The sequence below is a fragment of the Balaenoptera borealis genome, assembly GCF_965194805.1.
Source record: "Balaenoptera borealis genome assembly, chromosome: 2".
In the NCBI taxonomy this organism is placed as follows: domain Eukaryota; kingdom Metazoa; phylum Chordata; class Mammalia; order Artiodactyla; family Balaenopteridae; genus Balaenoptera; species Balaenoptera borealis.
Genome location: NC_138867.1, coordinates 132119229 through 132140253, shown reverse-complemented (window position 1 = coordinate 132140253; position 21025 = coordinate 132119229). Strand labels below are relative to the sequence as shown.

Here is a 21025-nt window from a genome sequence, read left to right as displayed (position 1 = left end):
TGATCACTCCAATTTGAGAACCACTGAATTCAGTGGCTTCACAGCATTTTCTACCATGATTTATTTAATCAGTTGCCTCTTTTCAGACATTTAGGCTATTTGCCAGTGGGGTGCTGAAGTGGGCTGTACAGGCTCATGAGACGCAACTGTAAATATTCTCAACTCTATGTTATTTTGGTAGCTTGAAATCAGCTACGGGAGGAGTTTTCACACCACAGAAATCAGCAAATGCTACAAAAATTAGGGCTCCCCACCTCCACCCCAGCTGGTTATCTTTTCCCAGCACACTACTGGCTAGTCCCATATGGTTTTGCTATATGAACAACACTACAGTGAACATACAGGTCCATACATCTACTTGCACATCTTTGATTGTTTCCTCAGAAAAACTTCTAGAGATGGAACTGCTAGATCAAATGATTTTTTAAAAAAAATAAATTTATTTATTTATTCTTGGCTGTGTTGGGTCTTCGTTGCTGCACGCGGGCTTTCTCTAGTTGCGGCGAGCGGGGGCTACTCTTCATTGCGGTGCGCGGGCTTCTCATTGCGGTGGCTTCTCTTGTTGCGGGGCACAGGCTCTAGGCACACAGACTTCAGTAGTTGTGGCACGTCGGCTCAGTAGTTGTGGCTTGCGGGCTCAGTAGTTGTGGCTCGCGGCTCTAGAGCGCAGGCTCAGTAGCTGTGGTGCACTGGCTTAGTTGCTCCGCAGCATGTGGGATCCTCCTGGACCAGGGCTCGAACCCGTGTCCCCTGCATTGGCAGGCGGATTCTTAACCACTGTACCACCAGGGAAGCCCAAAGGATGTTTTTAAGGAGTTTTGATTCACACTGTCAGCTTACACTCCCACCAGCAGAGTAGGGGTAAATTTATTCCCCTGCATGGGTTACAGTGGACTTTTGAGTTGTGGACTGTGGACCCAGGATCCTGCACCAACCCTGGCCATGCTGAAGAACGGGGCAAATCCTGACATTTTGTACGAAGCTCCATCTCCCACCCTCCCCTCCTCCACCTCCTGCTCTGTGGGGGTGAACATTAACTGTTCTTTCAACATGGCCATCTAGAGGGGCACTATCTGATAGAATTTTCTGTGATGTTGTGTCTGTGCTGTCCTATGTGGCAGCCGCTAGTCATGTGAGGCTGTTGAACACCTGAAATGTGTCTTGTGCGGCTGAAAAACTGAATTTTTACTTTTATTGAATTTTAATTAATTTAAATTTAAATAGTAGTCTAGTGGCTACTGTATTAGCACAGCTCTAGGGATTCAGGAGGGACTGTGACTTACGGTTCTTCTGTAATTGATAATCATGGTGACCTGAGAGCCTGCATTATTTGCACCAGCTCTGATTTCAAACATTCTGTTCCCACTGACCCAGAAACACTGACATACTGTTTCTTAAACGTCTGGAAATTCTGATATTTCAGAATTTAAATTACAATCTCCTGGATTCTATTTCCTGCGTGGACCCCTTTGTCAGATTATGTCCCAGTAGGGACTGGGAAATATTGAGCTCCCAGCTCAGCAGAGAAGCACAGAAGTTGTTCACTCAAAGGGCAGTCTCCCCATAATCACTACTATCAATCTATTGCTGACAGACCATCTTGCCCCTGTGCTTTTGCTTATGCTGTTCCCTTAGACCAGGAACCCCCTTCATTAGGCAATGATACCTCCTCTAGGAAGCCCTCCCTGATTATTCCCATTTAGAATTAAATGTGAATTTAAGTGGCCCTCTGTGAGGCCACTAAACATGGCGCCCACGATCATGGCTTAGGCGAGAGCCTTGAGTCACCCACTTAGGACCTATTTACCCCCTGTTTTAGATAAAATTCTAATAACTTTAATAACTGGATTTCTGATTCCAAAGCTGATTTGAAATAGCAAATTAGAAGCGGAAAAGACTCCTAGGGACAGACACACTGGAAGTGACAAGAAGTAAAAGTCATCTAAGAGTCACGCAACAAGGAAGAAGATTTAGGAAAAAATATAAATACCAAACCTGGGTTTCTGAAAACAGAGCCATTGGGTCATTTTGTGCAAGGGCAAATACTTTTCCAGACCTCAGCTGTTCTTACGGGAAATGCTGTATCTAATAACTGATACTCATTAAGACAACGATAAGGCATCAAATTCTAACTTTAAAATCTAAGGAAGAAGTGAGGAAAGTCATCCTAAAGTTCTAGGATTTAAAGCTTGACAGGATGTGAGAAGTCATCCGTACTTTATAGATGCAGACACTGAAGCCCAAAGAGATGATGTAATTTGCTCAAGGTCACAAAGCTATTTACTGGCAGGGCTGGAACCAGAGCTGGTCTATTTGTTCCATATCAATACCTGGAAAAGTCACTTGATGAACTTTTTACTCCATAATGCCACTGAATTGATGAGACATTTACGGAGGAAAAAATGATGTATCTTCCCCACCCACGCCCACACGAAGATATTTTCTCTTGTCACTGATGATTAACACTGGGAAAGGCTACCTCTCTATATGGAAACAGGTGTCAAAAGCAAGACTAAGACAAGAGTTGGCATTTATATCTTCATGACGAACATGGTACGAATAGCACGACTTGGGGGTGATATAATATTTGAAAGAGCATTCCCTAATTGGGGTGGTTAATATCCAAATTGGTATTACACACGGGCAATGTGATCGAAGTCTGTAACGAAAATGAAATCCCTCAAACACATGGCTGTCCATCAAGATGCAAATGACAGAAGAGAAATAAACCACTGATGATACACAAATGACTTCAATGCTCCGTGCATCACCAGACATTTATCTGGGGGCTTGGGCCGTGGAGAAAGAATAATACGGTTGATCTAAGGCAGTTATAAACCACTGCTGATAGATACACGCACATCTCGCTCTATGCAGGAGCAGGAGGTATTCAGAACAAGGTGGTTCATACAGACAGACAGCTCTTTAAATGATACCTTGCAATTACATTACAGCCTTGCAGTAGATAATAAACCTTCAATGTCTTGAATAATTTAAAATTTTCCAGCGGCATGAAGGTTGAAGGGAAAGAAAATCACACTTTGCTTTAGAGGGGGAAAATTCCTCAGCAAATCAAATGTGGGAATTCAGGCAGAAAAATGTCTAGTTTTTCATTCATTTTCCTGATAGGTGGATATTCCATCCCAGGTCAACCTGCCCCCTGATTTTCAAAGTCAAGGAGTCAAGAACGAATCTATAAGAACGAATCTATAAGAAATAAAATAGGAAAATATAAAGCATAAAATCCTTCCATGCTATTCCTACCGTCATAGACGAAATAATACATAATGGCGTAGTATTCTGGATCCAAATAAACTTGAGTTTGGACCCTGACTCTGCCATTTGCTTGCTGTGTGAACTGAATCTTTCTAATTCTCAGTCTTATCATCTGTAATATCAGGACAATAATGCCAATCTCCTAGGACTCAGTGAGATCATGAATTAGCACTTCCTGGCACATATTAAGTGTTAATAAAGAGTGGCATTTACTATTGTTCTCATACATTATTATTATTATTAATAATGAAGTTTAAGTTTTGGGGTCCATAAGCTGCAGATACAAAGGGGGATGAAGGAAAAAGAAGGAACAGATGAACACAGAGAGTTTCATAATCAAGGAATATTATGGCATCCAGGTTAATGCTTATGGTATGGTTAACCCACGGTTACTCTGAGCCAGCCACTGTTCTAAGCCCTCCACGAGCAATATCTCAATGAATCTGCACAACTCTTAAAGGAAGTAGCCCAGTGTTACTCATTGAGGCACAGAGAGGTTAACTACTAGTTCAATGTCACCCTACTGTCTGACTCTAAACCTAGGGTGCTTAGAACCCAAGGATTCAAAGCCCAAACAACTTAAAGTTTTGCATCTAGTTTTTTCAAAAATAATTTGCACATGCATAATTTTATGCTGTATCTACAGGGGAGTTGGTGGCCATAAAATTTGGTTCCTGGTACTGCCAAGGTGGGCTTGGGTAATACAGACACTGGCGAGCATCCAAAGAAATTGTCATAAGGGAAAATGCCTTTGTTAGATGACTAAAACTGTTGTCCAGTCCTGTTGAAAGAGTGCAGTGTATATGCTGTGTTAGCAATAGCTAACATGTTAAAATGGGGCGGATACTTGACTGCACTAGTTGGGCCTGAAATGTATTCAAGGATGAGCTTTGGCTCATATATTAAGTCAGTGAAGGAAAACAAAAGGACAAACCGGGTGTCTACACCTGCTGCTGCAGCCTTGCCCTTTGAGCACAATGGATGGTCTTGCTGACCAGGAACAGTCTGGACCGAGGGCTGTGATTGTGTGCCTGACCTCTGGAGGCGCCAGACAGCTGTGGGGACTGCACCCCGCCAGCCACAGGCGCTCCTTGATTGGGAGCAGGACTTGGTCATGAACCAGTCACCTGACTGAAGTACCCAGTGGGCCTCCCTGCCTCCGCTCTAAAATGTAGAGGCTGGGTGAAGATTCCTGAAAGCAGGGCAGAAATTCCCTGAACTCTGAAGTCATGCTGCCTGGGAACACTAAGCTCTCTTCCATCAGTGGAAAGCCTTGATTTCTTCCAGATTTAAAAATAGACTGTGTGTGTGGGTAACTTGCAAAGCCTGAACTCGAGGTTTTACATGTGGAGAGCTTGCTGAGAGATAGGATCCGCGGGAGTGTGGAAGAAATATTGAAAAATAAAGGTTGAAATGTGAATAGAACCGGAGTGCCTGTTCTTGAACTCACTCTACCACATTTTTTTAGGAATTTATTTTGCAGTGGGAGGCACTTGGGGGTAGGGATACAAACAGGGTCTTCAGAAACCTGGAGGGAGTCATGGGAAGATCAGGACAGAGGAGGTAGACTCCGCTGATGGGTGTGGCGAGGAGAAGTATAATTCAATATGAGGAAACGCTTTCCTAAGAGCTGTCCAGTTAATCATGACACAGCAGGACAGACGTGGAACAGGTGCACAGAGGTAACTCTCAGAATTACTGACCCGGCCTTACGGGTCACTCCAGCACACATAAGCAGGTGAGTACCCTGAGCTGAAAGAACCCAAACCCGGCTGTCTTGACTTGAGTTTTTCTATTTCTAAGGCCACGAAAGTGGTTAGAAGTGAGCTCATACGGAGAAAGCGCTTTTGGGGGCAAAAATGTTCACTGGTAAGTTTTAAATGTCCCAGGAAAGATCAAAATCCATGTGCTGGAAAGCAGGGCTTTTAAACCAGGTACCCCCAAATTGGAGATGTTGGTCTACCCCAGAATAGATAGGACAGCAGTTCAGAAGGCAGGGTGCTTCTGAATGAGGACCAGGCAGGGACCCAAGCACATTCTCACATCAAAAAACATTTTATTGGACATTTCAGGAGGAATTTATTCCACGTCTGGTGAATTTAGAGTTATGGGGCTGGCTGCGGCCTCAAACAGGTGATTATGGTAATTTAGAGAGAAAGCGCCAAGCCATTTCTGTCACAAAGCCGTTCCAGCTTGAAAATAATAGTGCCTCCTTGTATTTATAGAGTGCTGAATACTTTCCAAAGTGCCTTCCCATCTATTATCTCATTTGGTCCTTACAACAGGCCAGAGATGTAGGTTGTGGCTCTCCTGCGGGGCTGTGAATGAGAGTTTTCCCCTCTCTGGGCTTCAGTTTCCCTATAGTGCTCCCAGGACTGCCTGGATCAGAATCCCCAGAGAGCTGGTTATAATGCAGATTCCCAGCCTCCACCCAGACAAGAGAACCTGGACTCATGCTGGGGTGGGGCCTGGGAATCTGCATGTTAAACATACTTTCCAGGTGATTCTTATGTGCACCAGAATTTGAGAACCCCTGCTCTAATATTTCATAACTCCTCAGCAGTGAGATCCTGTCATATGAAACGCACACACTCAGCAACTAACAAAATCCTGAAAAAGTATAAAATTCTGATGAGTGGGGAGAAAACAGTCTAGTGTTGGTTGAGTGCATGTGATCATCCAGATAATAACAGCCTCTCAAGGATATAATTGGTGCCCTCAAAATTGGAATATGACTGTTTAATAATTTAAGTGAGATCATGAGGATTAATGAATAGCGGTTGAAATTAAATGTGGGACCATAAATTCGCACAGGCCTGTTACAGTGAGGCAGTTATTTATGACAAGGCATCCTGAAAAACAGGGGTCTGACTGAGGCTGAAGGCATCTTAACTTAGCTCCTCCGATAAGGGCCATGCAGTTTTGCACTTAAGGTAATCCAGGGTCTACATCCAAAGATATCACCATCCAACTGTATCACAAAGCATATATTTGTGATATACGGTCTTCTATTCCTATAATCCAGTGTTTTCCAAGTCTGAGCAGCATTTCAACTCTATCAGAGTAATCTGAGATGCCTGCTGAGAATGCAGGTTCTTGGGGCCCACCCCAGAACCACCGATCAGAATCTCTGTGAGTGGGCCCTGGTAAGCTGCAATGGAACTAGCTCCTCTGTTGGTGCTGATAGGGATAAGAGTTAAGAAGCCCTACGTGAACTTAGCTGGAACCAGAGACCGTGTGGGACACACTCCCGGCGTGGACTACCTGCCTTTGAGCTCACTTTCTCCTTGGCCACCTGACTGGAGGGTTCTCCTCAGGGTTCTTGCCTTCTGTGGAAATCAGCATCCTCCTCTATGTCTTTATGGCACTTTTTAGCTCTTTAGGCTCTTTCACATTTCTAGTTTCATCTAATCCCTGTAACGAGACTCCTGAGGTAGATGGGGTAGCTGAGCGCTCACCGCCTTGTGGACAGTCATGATAACCCCCATCACCACAACAGCGTCACCGGTGAGCACCATTACTGAACGCCCACCGTGGGCTGGGCCCTGCGCTATCTCTAGTGCATTACCTCACTTAATCTTCACCTGACCCGTGAAAGGGAGGATGGTAGTTACGGCTTGTGGGTTGGGAGTGACGGAAACCCACCCGTGATGAATTTACGCAAGAGGACGGTGTATTGGCTCACGGGAGGGGAAAGGACAGGGGCGGAACTGGCCTGGAGTTAGGTCAGGCTCAGCTAGCATCACAGGCTGGCGCCTTGGATGAATCACTGTGGCCATGGGGATGGGACAGCACTGGCCAGGTGGGCTGGAGCCTCCTTCGTGGCTGGGTGGTATCACCGACCGGCTGTCCCTTCAAGATCACAAGGAATGAATGGTAGGTGAGGAGCAGTCCACCAAACTGACTACGCCACCCTGTCTTCCCTCAGCTGGAAAGGGTGGGAGATGGGGGCGATAGGGTTCTGCGTCTACGACAAAGAATGCTGAGAGTCAACTCTGCTCGGGAGGAAGGAAGGTCTATTTACAGGTCATCTTCATTCACTCATGAGTTAAAAGTATTGCTTCTTCTGTCATAAGGAAGCAGAAACATGTTTTCTGGGAAAGGTCAGGGCTGGTCTTTCCTCCCGCCTGGTTAAAACAGATCTGCTGGCTGCTGTGGAGGTTTCTGGGAAGGTAATTGTTAGTTTGAGCTTTCCATTAATGGAGACTGGAGTGCAGTTATTATTCAGAATATTCCAGACTATATATTCTGATAGCACACAGAAAAAAAAAAAATTAAAAGTTTCTGAGAAGACTGGGCAGAAAACAGCCTTATAATTCCACCTGTTTTCACCCTCACTACATATTATTAGCAATGCCCAATAAATCCCATTCATTAATTGGCCCAGTAGACGGTGGGAGTTATTGGTTATTTTGAGATTCCCGGTTGCTCATAAACAATGTGGGCATCTCTGAAGAGGTCTGCATTCATGAAGCTAACAAATAAATATATATATTTTTATCATTCTGGGAAGAATGAGTAGTTTGGTCTTTCAGGAGAAGGACCTGAGTGTATACTTTTAGCTCTTTAAGCTAAAGAGCCTACATATGGATGTATATCAGATGTCATGACTGAGCATTTCATATCTTTACCTAGCAGTTTTGTTGTTGTTTTTACCTAAAAGTTGTTTTATTTAAGGGGTGGGATATGGAGAGGAGGTGAATTCCTTGTACTTGGGTTTGAATTTTCTACTAAATGTGAAGGATCCCAAAGGTTGAAAAAGGCAGTCTGCGTCTGTTAATACTTTACAGGATCCAACGTCCCTAAATAGTACAAGAGGAAAGAGTGTTACTGTGGTCTTCACATGCCTGTTTCTTTGTTCTATACAATGATGCAAGAATTACATTTTTCATGAGATTTTTCTGTTTCAGATAGGAAAACAGGAGAATAAAAAGAGAGAAAAGAGAAATGAAAACTTCAATGCCCACGAACACTATATTGATTAACAGTGCTGCAATCTTCTCCTTTTAATTTTTGCAATAAATAAGAGATGTATAAATGTCTGGATCTGGCCTTCCTGATCTTCAGAACTGTCAAGCATTGCCTGTTTTTGGCTATGAAAACTGGAAACATTTTAAGCCTCCGGTGTTTACAGATCTGAAGGTGCCTCTGGATTCAAATCAAACCAAAATTGGCTCTGGAGCTGTGGCTGCCTGATAAAGACGTGACTGAACCTTTCGGGGACTGGAAGTTTTGCAAGGAAATTGGGAAGAATTCCTAAAGTATTGATATCTTTTGCCAATGAGTCATTTCACAGCTGCCCATGGGTCTGGTGTTGGTCAGTAGGTTAGAGCTGATGCCTACTTTTTGGCCGATGTGCTTCGTTAACCTGCTAGAACCAATATTATTTAGAGGAGCTGGCTAATATTTATGTAACCAAGCAGGACCCTATGGGGCCTTCCCAGGACAGACCCCCTGACACCCCCCCCCATGTCCTCCACCTGCCTCTTCTTTGTAGAAAAGCTTTAGTCTCCCAGGCCCCCCACCTGAGTCTCAAAAGGCTGGCTCAGGAGTTAATGATTAGGAAATGTGAAGATGTAGACACTAACAATACTTGTTGGTCTGGGAAACTGGTAACAATTGAGACTATAAATCAGCCCCAGAGTCACTGAACTCCCAGGTCCCTGAAAGATACAGATAAAGGCCTGACACACATTCCTAAGTTGTTTTTACAGGAAGCAGACCTCCACCAGAAAACTGCGGACCACAAGCACAGAGACCTCAGACCGGGTGAAACCAGAACAGGGGTGACGCTTAAAGCTTCATCTTGATGCCAACCCATCCAAGAATTGTGTACGAGTTGAGCATGCACCCTGCAGTCCCCTCCTTCACACTGCCTTCAAAATCTTTATCTCCTAACCGGCAAGTTGGAGATGGTCTTAGGACATTAGTCCACCATCTTCCCAGGTTGCTGGCCCCTGAATAAAGAGACTTTTCATTTCCCGCCAACACTTGTCTCCTGAGTATTGGCCTTTTGAGCGGCAAGCAGCTGAACTTGAGCTGGGTACCGGCCCTGTCCAGTTACACTGATTGTGAATGAAAACAGCAGAACATACTTCCTTAGACATATGGATGTATATCAGATGTCATGACTGAGCATTTCATATCTTTACCTAGCAGTTTTGTTGTTGTTTTTACCTAAAAGTTGTTTTATTTAGGGGGTGGGATATGGAGAGGAGGTGAATTCCTTGTACTTGGGTTTGAATTTTCTACTAAATGTGAATTTTCCCATTAGGCAAATGTTGGCTAAGAAGCTCTCAATAAAACTAAGTATAATATGTTTAAATTGCTTACGACAGTGTCTGGCACATGGTAAGTGCTGTCTAGGTGTTACACAGCATTATTATTATTGCTGTTACTGCTTCTTCCCCTCTATAAGGCAGACAAAACCAGCTCTTTCAGCTCCCCACTTACTGAGTTAAAAGAAGGATGGGAAAAGGACTTGGATGGTTTGCACTCGATCAAGTGAGGTACTAAGGGACCTCCTTCTTTTATTTCAGCCTCAAATCTCATTTCCTTCTAGGCCCTGAGTAAATAACAATTCACGTCAGACCTAAGATGGCAGAAAGGCCCAGGAGCTTTCTGAAGAAAGACTATGACAGAAGGGGGGCAGCTCTGTGGCTCTCTCCCTGGGGACCTTATTCCAAGGACCTCCAGTCACCTGCTTCATTGGGTTTTGCTTCCCCCATTTAATTTTTAAGGGAACACTAAAACAGTGGAAAAGGTTAGACTTTAATCCTCACAAGAAAATCAGGAGAGTATCAGCAATTTAGCACAGTTTTGCTGCACCAAGTTTTTAAAATATAGAAGGCTCGCCTACCGCTATAGAAGCATCACCTTTCTGAAAATATAATGCAGCTATTTTCCATTACAGAAACGATTCTTTCCCAAACATCAGAGCTTTTGATGCTTCAGATGCAATCTGAGCGATTTATTTGATTTTTTTTTTTTTTTTGCTATCCCAGTAAATCATTTATATAGTGCTTGATTCACAAAATCCTGGGGTTTTTTTTTAAGATGCACAAAATATACCATAAGCATATCGACTCCTGCATGCTGTGTCCTTGCCAGATAGCCACCAAAAGGTTTATAGATTTCCCCCATTATAAACTAATTGATATTCTGTAACAGCTTTAATCTTCTTAGCAGCTCTCTCCTTTGGAGTCTGAGGGGAGAAGCATTCAGGATGTTATATGAGAGAAGAGAATCAAGAAAACTGTGGATTTTCTTAGTGGTAAGACACCCTAGAGACTGATACATAGGAAGTGTGATTCTTAAGGTTATGGAACCCATCATGGGGAAGATGGATCCCTCCCGTCAAATGGGATGACTAACCAGGAGGGGACTCCTCTAAGGGCAGGTAAGCAGTTTAGGACACCTCCTATCGATCTCTCAGAGCCTCAGTTTTGTCATCTGTAAGATGCAACTGTTTCCCCTGCCTTCACAGTTCCAAAGAAGGAACAATATTTCATTTCTGGGGCGGCCAGGAGAGGGGACACAGGGCAGGCCAAAGTACGAATGCTCATGCTGTCCACACGGCCTGCTAATTTATGCTTTCCCTGCTGTGGTGCACTCACCAGCACAGGCTCTGCCCTGCCAGGGAGGCCCACAGCTCCTCGCTGCTCAGCCTGTCCCTGCATCAGTCAGTTCAGGAGCAAAGTGGTAGGGACACATCCGTGTTGTGCTCTCTGGATCAGCCTCTCCAACAATACGCCTCATATTCTGGAGTCATGTGAATCCTGTCTCTATCTCACAACTGACCCAGAGGAGGAGAGATGTGATAGTCATTTTATAATGACAAGGGGGAAATGACTGTAGAAAACTTAGTGGAAGAAACCTGGATACAAAGTTAAATATAACTGGGTGTCCACTACACAAAGCGTAATGTAAAGGGGCTAAATGTAGATTCACATTATGGATTATTATCTAGCTAGCAAAAAAACAGATGAGTTAGCACTATACCTATTGACCTGAGGGATGTCTGTGATACATTAACAGGGAAAAAAAAGAAGAGCAATGTGTACAGTATGATCCCATTAAAAGGGGAGAAAAAAACATGTAAAGATTAGGGGCAGAAGTTCTAGAATCAGAATGCATGGTTTTGAATCAAAGTCCTGCCTTGTTGTTCTAAGTAGACTGGCCATTTACTTAACCTCTCTGTATCTCAGTTTTCTCATCTGTAAAATGGGGATAAAATATTACCTTTATTAAGTAGAAAAAGGAGGTCTGAGATCATTGAGTCCAGTGGTTTTCACACTGGGAATGACAGAAGCCACAACAGTGCTGAGGTGATGAATGTGTAAATGCACTGAGCACGAATGCTCAATAAGTATTAGCTCTTGTTACTACACGTTAGTGTTATGATGCAGAGTGGTCTAGAAGGATACACACCAGACTGTAGACATGAGTTACTTCAGTTGGCCTGCAACTAGAGGGGGATTGGGAGGGTATGAAAGAGAAAATGGAAATGAACAGACACTGGGAACCAAAGAACATGTTCAGATGGCAGATTAGATGCTCAATAGCAAATGTCACAGGGAAGTGCAAATCCAAACAACAATGAGAACCACTACACACCTATTTCAATGGCAAAAATCCAAAACACTGACAACACCAAATGCTGGCAAGGATGTGGCGCAACAGGAACTCTCATTCATTGCTGGTGGGAATGCACAATGGCATAGTCACTTTGGAAGACAGTTTGGCAGTTTCTTACACGACTAAACATACTCTTATCATATGATCCAGCAACTGCCACCTTCCTTGGTATTTACCTAAGTGAGCTGAAGACTTACGTCCACACAAAAACTTGTATGTTGATGTTTAGAGCAGCTTTATTCATAATTGCCAAAACTTGAAAGCTACCAGGATGCCCTTCAATAGGTGAATGGATAAGTAAATGGTGGTACATTCAGACAATGGAATAGTATTCAGCACTAAAAAGAAATGAGCTACAAGCGATAAAAAAACATGGTGGAACACTAAATGCGTATTACTAAGTGAAAGAAACTGATCTGAAAAGACTGCATGCTGTCTGATTCCAATTTTATTAGACATTCTAGAAAAGGCAAAACTACTGAGACAGTAAAAAGGTCAGTGGGTGCCAGGGGTTAGGAGGGAGGGAGAGATGAAAAGGCAGAGCACAGAGGATTCTTAGGGCAGTAAACTCCTCCATATGACGCTATAATAGTAGACACATATCATTATACATTTGTCCAAACCCACAGAATATATAACACCAAGAGTGCACCTTAATATAAACTATGGATTTTGGGTGATAATGATGGGTTGCTGTAGGTTCATCCATTGTAACAAATGTACCCCTCTGATGCAGGTGCAGGACACTGATGAGGGAGTGGGTATGGGGGGATATGTGTAGGGGGTGGAGGGGTGGATGGGAACTCTCTGTGCTTCCAGCTTAATTTTGCTGTGAACCTGAAATTGCTCTAAAAAATAAGGCCTGTTAAAAAAAAAACAACACTGGGAAAGGGGAGAACCCTAAATGTTAACAGTAATTGCCTCCAGGAGATGAGGTTATGGATGGCTCTTTCTGCGCTTTCCACATTTCCGTCTTGACTCCTAGCCTGTGCTCATGACGTTCCCTCTGCCTGGAACATTCTTCTCCCTTCCCTACCCCAAGGAGCAGTATCTGCTTATCCTTAGGATCGAGTTCAGCTGGAATTTTTTCTGGGAAGTCTTCCCTGATCTTCTCTGTGCTTGACAGCACCTGGACCTCCACCAAGGGGCACATACTCCATGGTCTTACGACTGCCCCTTACCTTGTCTGTCTGCCCTGCTGGATGTGAGCCTTAGAAGAGAAGTCTATTTTATTCCCGTTGTAGCCCCAGCACCTGCTGCAGCGACGGCACAGAGTCATTTCATGAAGTTTGCTGAATATATGAATATGAATGAAATCAGGACAAATGTAGAGAAAAACAAATTCAGCAGCACAAAACTCAAGGTGAAGAGAACCCAAACAATACGGTGAAAGTGGGGAATGGCCATCCCGACAGTTGTGGTGGTCCTGGAAGCAAACTAAGGCTTCGAGAGAGATGACAAGAAACGAGGAATAGACACTGATGGGCTCGTGTCAAGAGTGGTACGTTGCAATGCAAATCGGGTCAGGGCAAACGGATCTCCTTGACGTGTCTCCAGGACTGGCATGGTGTGACAACGCAGGTCAGAGTTAATAAGCCCATCATAGAAGGAAGAGCTGGGACCTTGGTCTCAATGGCGAGAGCCTCTACCATGTGTACTAACGGGCCCTGCAATGTCCACACTCCCTCCAGCACCAATCACTGCCAACAATCTGTTGATAGCTCCACAAACGCTTGCTTGCTTAAGAACCTCCTTTCAGGGAACACTTCAATGTGTATGTTTTTGTTTGTTTGCTGATGGGGAGCTGAGCTGGGGGAAATGATGTCAGCGAGATCATATCATAGCCTTTCGTTTCTGCACCTCATCATTCCAGGTGGCCCACAGTTCATCCAAAGACAATAATCCCATCCACGGCTACATATCCTATTTTTTTTGGAAAACCAATATTGTTTGGAAATGGGGAGGGGAAGGAGAATAGAAAGAAACGAATGAACAAAGACCCCTTTTGTTTTTCCTAATAAAGATCTCCTATCTGGGCAGTGTAATCTGGAGGCAGGTCTGCCACCCTACACTCTCACCTTTCTCCCACTAGTGCAAAAACACCTCTATGTCTTCCTCATCCTCAAGCCAAGCCTCCACATTTGAAGAGCTTTTGGAGCCCCCTGGAAAACTCCGCAGTGCTCTATTTGCAAGCAGGGCCAGGATTATTCCGGGGCCAACGTTTGCCTTCACTCTAGTCCCCAGTGCTGCCTGCCCAAAGCTCTGGATCTTATTTCAAGAATTCATCTGCTCCAATTTTGTCTCCTACTCGAGGTCTTGACCCTCAGCCAAATTAAAATTAGTTGCCCTGAGGATCCTGGAAGAGGCTCATTTCAGAGGAAAATGCCTTCTGCCAGGCAGCGCCAATCAAGCCTGTAGTTAGCATCTATGAATTTCAACTCTGAGAACTGCCTCTGCTCACGTGGCCCAGAGAAATCCGTCTTTCACGATGGCCCATATTTGCCGTACTTGAGACAGGCCTCTCTATAATTCTGAAGTTGTTTCTCTCAAATCTCATTTTTAAAACAATCACTGCCGAGTAAGTTTTTCTTCCAAAGCTGCCTTGAGAATTTCTTCTTGAAACAAGAAGAATGATTGCTTTTCTGAAGAACGCAGGTTGCAAAATCTGACAGCTAATGTGCAGGACTGAGGGGCATGAGGTAAGTGTTCTCCTCTGGGTTCCATGCCCGATTCACTGAGAAAAAAGGGCAACAGTCAGGGGCCTCAGTTCTCATTCCTGTCTGTGAAATGGGACAGTATTCATTCTCTTCTCTATCTTATTAGGGTTTGGGAACGGTACTGCATTGGGTTAATGTTTTTGCTCTCTGGAGAAACAGATGTTACTTGGTGAATGTCATTCTTATAAAATTTACCTTTTCTTTCTCAAGATTGTTACAGTCTTCTTTTATTGGGGGAGGGGGAATCACGTTATTTTCATCACTGAGTACAACACTGAGGAAACTGGGATATTGGAGCATAAACCATTATGGTCCAGGATTGGTCGTGTTTGATAATGAGCTCTCTTTAGCAAGAAGTTTGCTCTTTAGTACAATGGAAAATGATGTATTGAGAAGCATCCTGGGGGGTAGAAAACAGTAATGTGCTTCTGCAGATGTTTCACATTCACAGCTAAGACGAGGGGACAGGCTGTAATGGGAGCATAGAGTGGGGATTCTTGTCTCTCGTCTGCAACCAGCTGGCCATGTGCTCTTAGTCAAGCTTGTCCACTGCTCCAGGACTCAGGTTTCCCATCTGTACAATGAGTAGGCTGTTACATCTGCAATTTTCACGCATTTTTAAGCAGTGGAGTTCCTCTTAGTGAACAATTTTCTGGAAACCAAATATAGACCATGCCAGGAGAGGTACGTGAACCCCACCTGCACCTGTGAGGTTCTTCACAGCCCTCACAGCGCTCCCTGACGCGTTCCTGGGCCCCCTACTGCTCAGAGGCACACGTTCAAAGCCAGTAGCCTTGGATGACCTTGAAGCTCTTTTCTCACCCAACAAGTAGAACTGCTGTTTCTAATCTGGATGATGCCGGGTTCACTCTCCCTCTGGAGGACTAATGCCTTGTGACGCTCAGAGATGGATCCTGCCAAGTGCTATGGGTCTGTCCCATGCTTCAGAACACAGGCGACAGGGACCTGAACCTGAACCCCAAAGACGTGGGCCAGCGCCAGTCACCAAAGGAACCACGGTGTCTCCCACAGCCACATCTATCTCGCTGACTGAAGACAACCCTGTTGCGAGTGATGGTTTTCCCTGTGTGTGGATACAGCTGTAGCTGCCACATATTTTCCCTTCTTCTCTGCCCCCCCTCATTCATTCATTCACTAATTCACAAACATTTATTAACCACAAATGGTCTAATGAGGAAGGCTGATAATAGGTCAGCAAACAGCCCTGTGACCCCACGTGGAGAAGAGAGCACAGCGGCAGGGGTGGGGGACCGAAGTGAAGATAGAGTGAGAGGAGCCAGCCGTGGGAAGTGCTGGGAAGAGGATGTCCGGGCAGAGGGAAGAACACGAGAAGATCCCAAGGCAGGATGGAGCCTGGCGTGCTCCAGAACAGAAGGTCCTGCGGTGGCTGGTACACGAAGAAGGGGAGCCAAGCGCAGAGGGCCACCCTCACGGCTGTGGCTCTCAAGAACCTGATGGAAGGCTCGGGTGTTCACCCCGAGGAGCAGGGGCTGTGTCTGCCGCAGCACAGTAAATGGACATCAGTTAATGACTTGAGCAATGTGCTCATTTATATTCATTTTCACCACCTGGCTGAGAGCCCGTGGCCTGGGGGTGGCGGGCCCAAACTGGGGGAAGGATGAGGTTGGGAGAGGAGGAGGGGTAAAGGACGAAAGGCAGGAAAGGCAGCGGTAGAGCACGGGTCTGGGGCTCTGAGTCCACGGGTCTGGGTGCTCTGCTCACTGGCTGTGTAAGTCTGGGCAAGTCACCTGACCCCAGCTCCTCATCAGAGACGCAGAGACCCCAGGGCCTCCCTCAGAGGCTGTCGTCAAGAATAAATGAGATAATGTATGGGCCTGGCACATAGAAATGGTCCCCGAAATGGTGAATGGATGGGGAGACAATTTAGGTGGAAGGTGGGACAATAGCACATTTTTTTAGTGCTTTGCAATTTGCAAAGCTCTTTCACCCATGGAAAGGGAGAGACCGTACCTCCATGTCTGTACATTTATCCCTGACACCCACTCCAACAAACTAGGCATAAATAATGTTAACAGTAATAATGATAATACCAAGCTTAAATGTTTATTTCTAATGTTCACTTTGTGCCATGTACTGTCCTAACCACTTGACGTGTATTAACCCACTTAATAGTCATAGCTACCTAAGAGGTAGATTCCCTTTTACAGATGAGGGAACTGAAGCACAGAGAGATTAAGTGACTGGGTCAAGGTAACAGAGTTAATAAGTGACAGGGCCAGGATCAAAGAGGTAACTATTGCTAAAGAATGGTGCTACAGACACAAGGAGACACACCCACAGGTGACTTCACAGACCTCGCTTCAGGGACACAAATAAATCTCATATAATGGATGCTATTGTAACCATGGCGGAAGTGCTAAGGGAACAGAGGAAACGAGCTCTGATCATTTAGTTGTCAAACATGTATTAAGCACCTACTATATGCCTAAGGAGCTGAGGATATGTAGTGAACAAGACTGATGGGGTGGTCCCAGCTCTCAGAATGTGGAATCTGGTAGAGGAAACACATGACAGGCCAATGTTTACACACACAATGCTCACATGTTACACTTATTTATATTTTAATTCTGATGTGACAAGAGCAAAGAAGGAAAAGTAAAGGGTCCCATGACAATGAATGTATGTCAAGAGTTAGGGGATAGGGCTTCCCTGGTGGCGCAGTGGTTAAGAATCCGTCTGCCAATGCAAGGGACACAGGTTCGAGCCCTGGTCTGGGAAGATCCCATGTGCCGCGGAGCAACTAAGCCCATGCTCCACAACTACTGAGCCTGTGCTCTAGAGCCCATGAGCCACAGTTACTGAAGCCTGGGCACCCAGAGCCCGTGCTCCATAACAAGAGAAGCCACTGCAATGAGAAGCCCGCGCACTGCAACGAAGAGTAGCCCTGCTCACTGCAACTAGAGAAAGCCCGCGTGCAGCAACAAAGACCCAATGCAGCCAAAAATAAATAAATAAAATAAATAATAATAAAAAAAAGAGTTACGGGGAGAATTAGAGATGGTAGGAACTGAGTTCAAAATGTGTGTGTATCTATATGTGTGTACACACACACACACCCCGCCACGTAAGTGGGGTGTAGTACTAAAACGGGGCGGCAAGCAGCTCAGCTTTGATTATTCTGGAGTGTACTTAGATTCCCTCTCTTCACTACTTATTAGTGCCTCTACAAGAAAGTGAGAAGAGGAAAGGGCTTCTCTTGATTTTGCTGCAAGTGGTGAAAGCTCTGATGCAAAGAATAAGCTCGAGACCATTGGCAGGAGGGCAAATTCTTCTTGGATTTCATTTGTGGCTCCACCTCTGTGTCTCTTAAACCCATGGGTGAGGCTCACAGCGAAGAGGCTCTGCAGTGTGGTCTAGTGGTTAAGATCATGTGCATGGGGTCAGACAGACGTGGCTTAGTCACCACATCACCATCTAAGAGCTGTGAGACCAAGGGCAAGTCACTTAACCTCTCTGAGCCTCAGTTTCTGCATCTGTAAAGTGGTGTGGCAGATGCTGTAGGTGAGCTGTCCTGATACCTTCTCTAATCCACTTCTTTTCCTATTTCTACTAAAGAGGCCAAAAATCAGAACACTCATGTTCCCAGCCACCCTTGCAGATATGGGTGCCAAATGGGTGCAGATATGGGGAGACTTTCCTGAATAAGAAGGCAAAGTCTTCAAAGGAAGAGGCTTTGTTCTCTTTGCCCTTCCTCCTTCTTCCTGCCTGGAAGGTAGAATTCCCAGAGGTACAGCAGCCATTTTGTAACCATGAGGATGAGGAAGTGGGAAGAGAGAAGTCTGGTTCTCCAGTGATAGACTCAAGCAGCTGTACCAATCCTGGATCTCATTATCAAATGAATGAATAAATGAATAAACCCCTTACTTGTTTGAGCTATTATTTAAAGTTCTCTATTGTTTGCAGCTTAATGCACTTCTACATTGATACAAATGGGATAAAAACAGAACCTATTTCATGGGTCATTGTGAGGACTAAGTAAGAAACTTGTGTTCAGTGCCAGGTTCATGGCCTCAAGCATCAGTACATGGTAGCCCACATGCTGGTGCTGCTGAAGATGGGAAAACCTACCACCCCTTTGGCAAGTCACTGAATGGAGCGTGGAGGGTGGGAAGCTGGGTGAAATGGGCCCTACCTCGGTCACTGAAGTCGTCCACCAGGACAATCTCGGCGATCAGCTCCGGGGGCGAGCGGTTCAGCACGCTGTGAACGGTGCGGAGGAGGGAGGACCAGCCCTCGTTGTGGAAGGGGATGATGATGCTGGTGTTGGGGAGCGTCTCCAGGTAGCGTTTGCTGTTGCAGCTAGAGGGAGACATGGGGGACAGGGAGAGAACAGGTTCAGCTCTCATGTTGCCAGGAGAACTCACGCACGTGGTTCAGCTAACTGCAATTCCTACTTCCTCTCCAGGCTTTAGGGAATGAGTGAAAGCTGGGGACACCACGGTCACTTCACAACTTTCTTCTACTTGGCATCCCAAAGTCCTGCCTCTAATCCCTGCACACAGAGTGCACAGGGATACACACACACACACACACACACACACACACGACCCCCCCCACCCAGCTTTGTACACGAGCAGTTACAGAACAACAACCCCCAACAGTGATGGAGCAGCAATGGGGTTTGGTGCTTTACATGCACTAACTTGTTGTCTATGCCTCAATTGTGATAGGAACATGGTTGTCCATCCTCATGATTCTATGTAGAAGATAGCCCTTCGGTAACACTCTTGTCTCTCTGCCCACCCCTTGCACGTTCCTCTCTACGGAGGAGAAACCATGTGTCCTTAAACCTGGAAGAATAAACTGGGCTTCACTGGCTTGGACCCTCTTCTCTCCCTCCCTGGGCTCTGTGGGCAGAGGGCACATTTTCTCCCTTGCTCTCCACCAGCCCCACGGTAAGCTTGGGGACAGAAGGCCCTTTTCCTGTGGGCCTTTAATATCATGGTAATACCCCAAAGAATTATCATAGTTACTTAATATCAGCAAATATTTAGTTGGTGTTCAAACTTCCCTGATGTTTTTGTGTCTTATTACAGCTGGTTTGTTTAAATCTGGATCAAGACAAGGCCCACATTACTGCTTTTAGCTGATGTATCTCCTAGGTCTCTTTTCCCCTTACCATTTATTTGTTTAAGAAACTGGATCATTTGCTCTATAGTATTTCCCACAGTCTGCATTTTGCTTCCTGCGTTGATGTGGTGTCTCTCAACATGTTCCTCTGTCTGCCCCACTTTGCCTCCTGTAAACTGGTAGTTAGATCTAGAGGCTTGACCTAATTTGATGAGATATTCTGGCAGCCTCTTCATAGGTGCTGGTGTGAGCATTCCTTGGGAAACACATAATGTCCAGTCGTCTTTCCTTTTGTGATGTTGGTGGCCAAAGATAATTCGCATCTAAATCCTTTATTTCATCAGGGGTTTGCAAAATGGTGATTTCTAATTCTATCATTCTTTCTTTACTAGCTGGAATACTTCCATGGAGAAAAACTTTACCATGTCAACTATTTGGCCTACACTGAAGTACAGGAAAGATAGGCTAAGTTCTTGATTCTTAATTTACCGATTTTCAGAAGGACTTGGTTCCGTAGCATCCTCCAAAGATGGCCAATTATTTGTTTTCATTATGAACTCATAAATTTTAACATAATTAATATGTTTCAATTCAGTGCTAGTATTACTCTTCTTGGTTCCCAAATAAGCCTATTTTTAGCCCAAGGCGGTCTTCTCAAGTTGGCTCCTAGTCCTTTGCACGTGGTCACAGGGTACTGACAGCTTCTTTGTTTTCTGACAAAAGGTATCAAAAGATTCTCCAGCCTCAACCTGTATGTTTCCTGCTCTAACCTGGAATCAACCATTCTGCCAAGGAGAAACTTGGCTCTTTAATATTATCAATATAACCATTTAGATGCTGCAATATGGGCACTAAGTGCATTCATTACTATAATGTTGGTTATGGCTTCTACGCCTTTACGGTGGTCAGCACTACAAATATATTTGAATAGATATGAGTTTATGCTAAAATTTCATATATATATACAATTTCATAAACATATAAAATTACAGTTTTACTAAACTTTAATTTTATATTGTACCTCTTTTTTATTGAGATATAATTCACATATCATAAAATTCAACATAAAATTCACCCTTTTAAAGTGTATAACTCAGTAATTTTTAATATATCCACAAAGTTGTACAACCATCACCACTATCTAATTCCAGAACATTTTCATCACCCCCCCAAAAGAAACTTCATATCTATTAGCAGTCCCTACCCATTATCCACTGCCCCCATTCCCTGAAAATCACTAATTTGTTTTCTGTTCCCATGGATTTTCCTATCCTAGACATTTT

General features: G+C 44.6%; 1 protein-coding gene across 3 annotated transcripts in view; it reads right to left on the bottom strand.

Annotated features, from left to right (window-relative positions):
- The window catches only part of GALNT10 (polypeptide N-acetylgalactosaminyltransferase 10), a 223682-nt gene that overhangs the window by 68818 nt on the left and 133839 nt on the right, over positions 1-21025 (bottom strand). For all 3 annotated transcript variants that reach the window (XM_082379088.1, XM_082379089.1, XM_082379087.1), the window contains exon 4: positions 18805-18971. In XM_082379088.1, coding sequence (XP_082235214.1) covers positions 18805-18971 — 167 coding nt within the window. The remainder of the gene's footprint in view (positions 1-18804; positions 18972-21025) is intronic.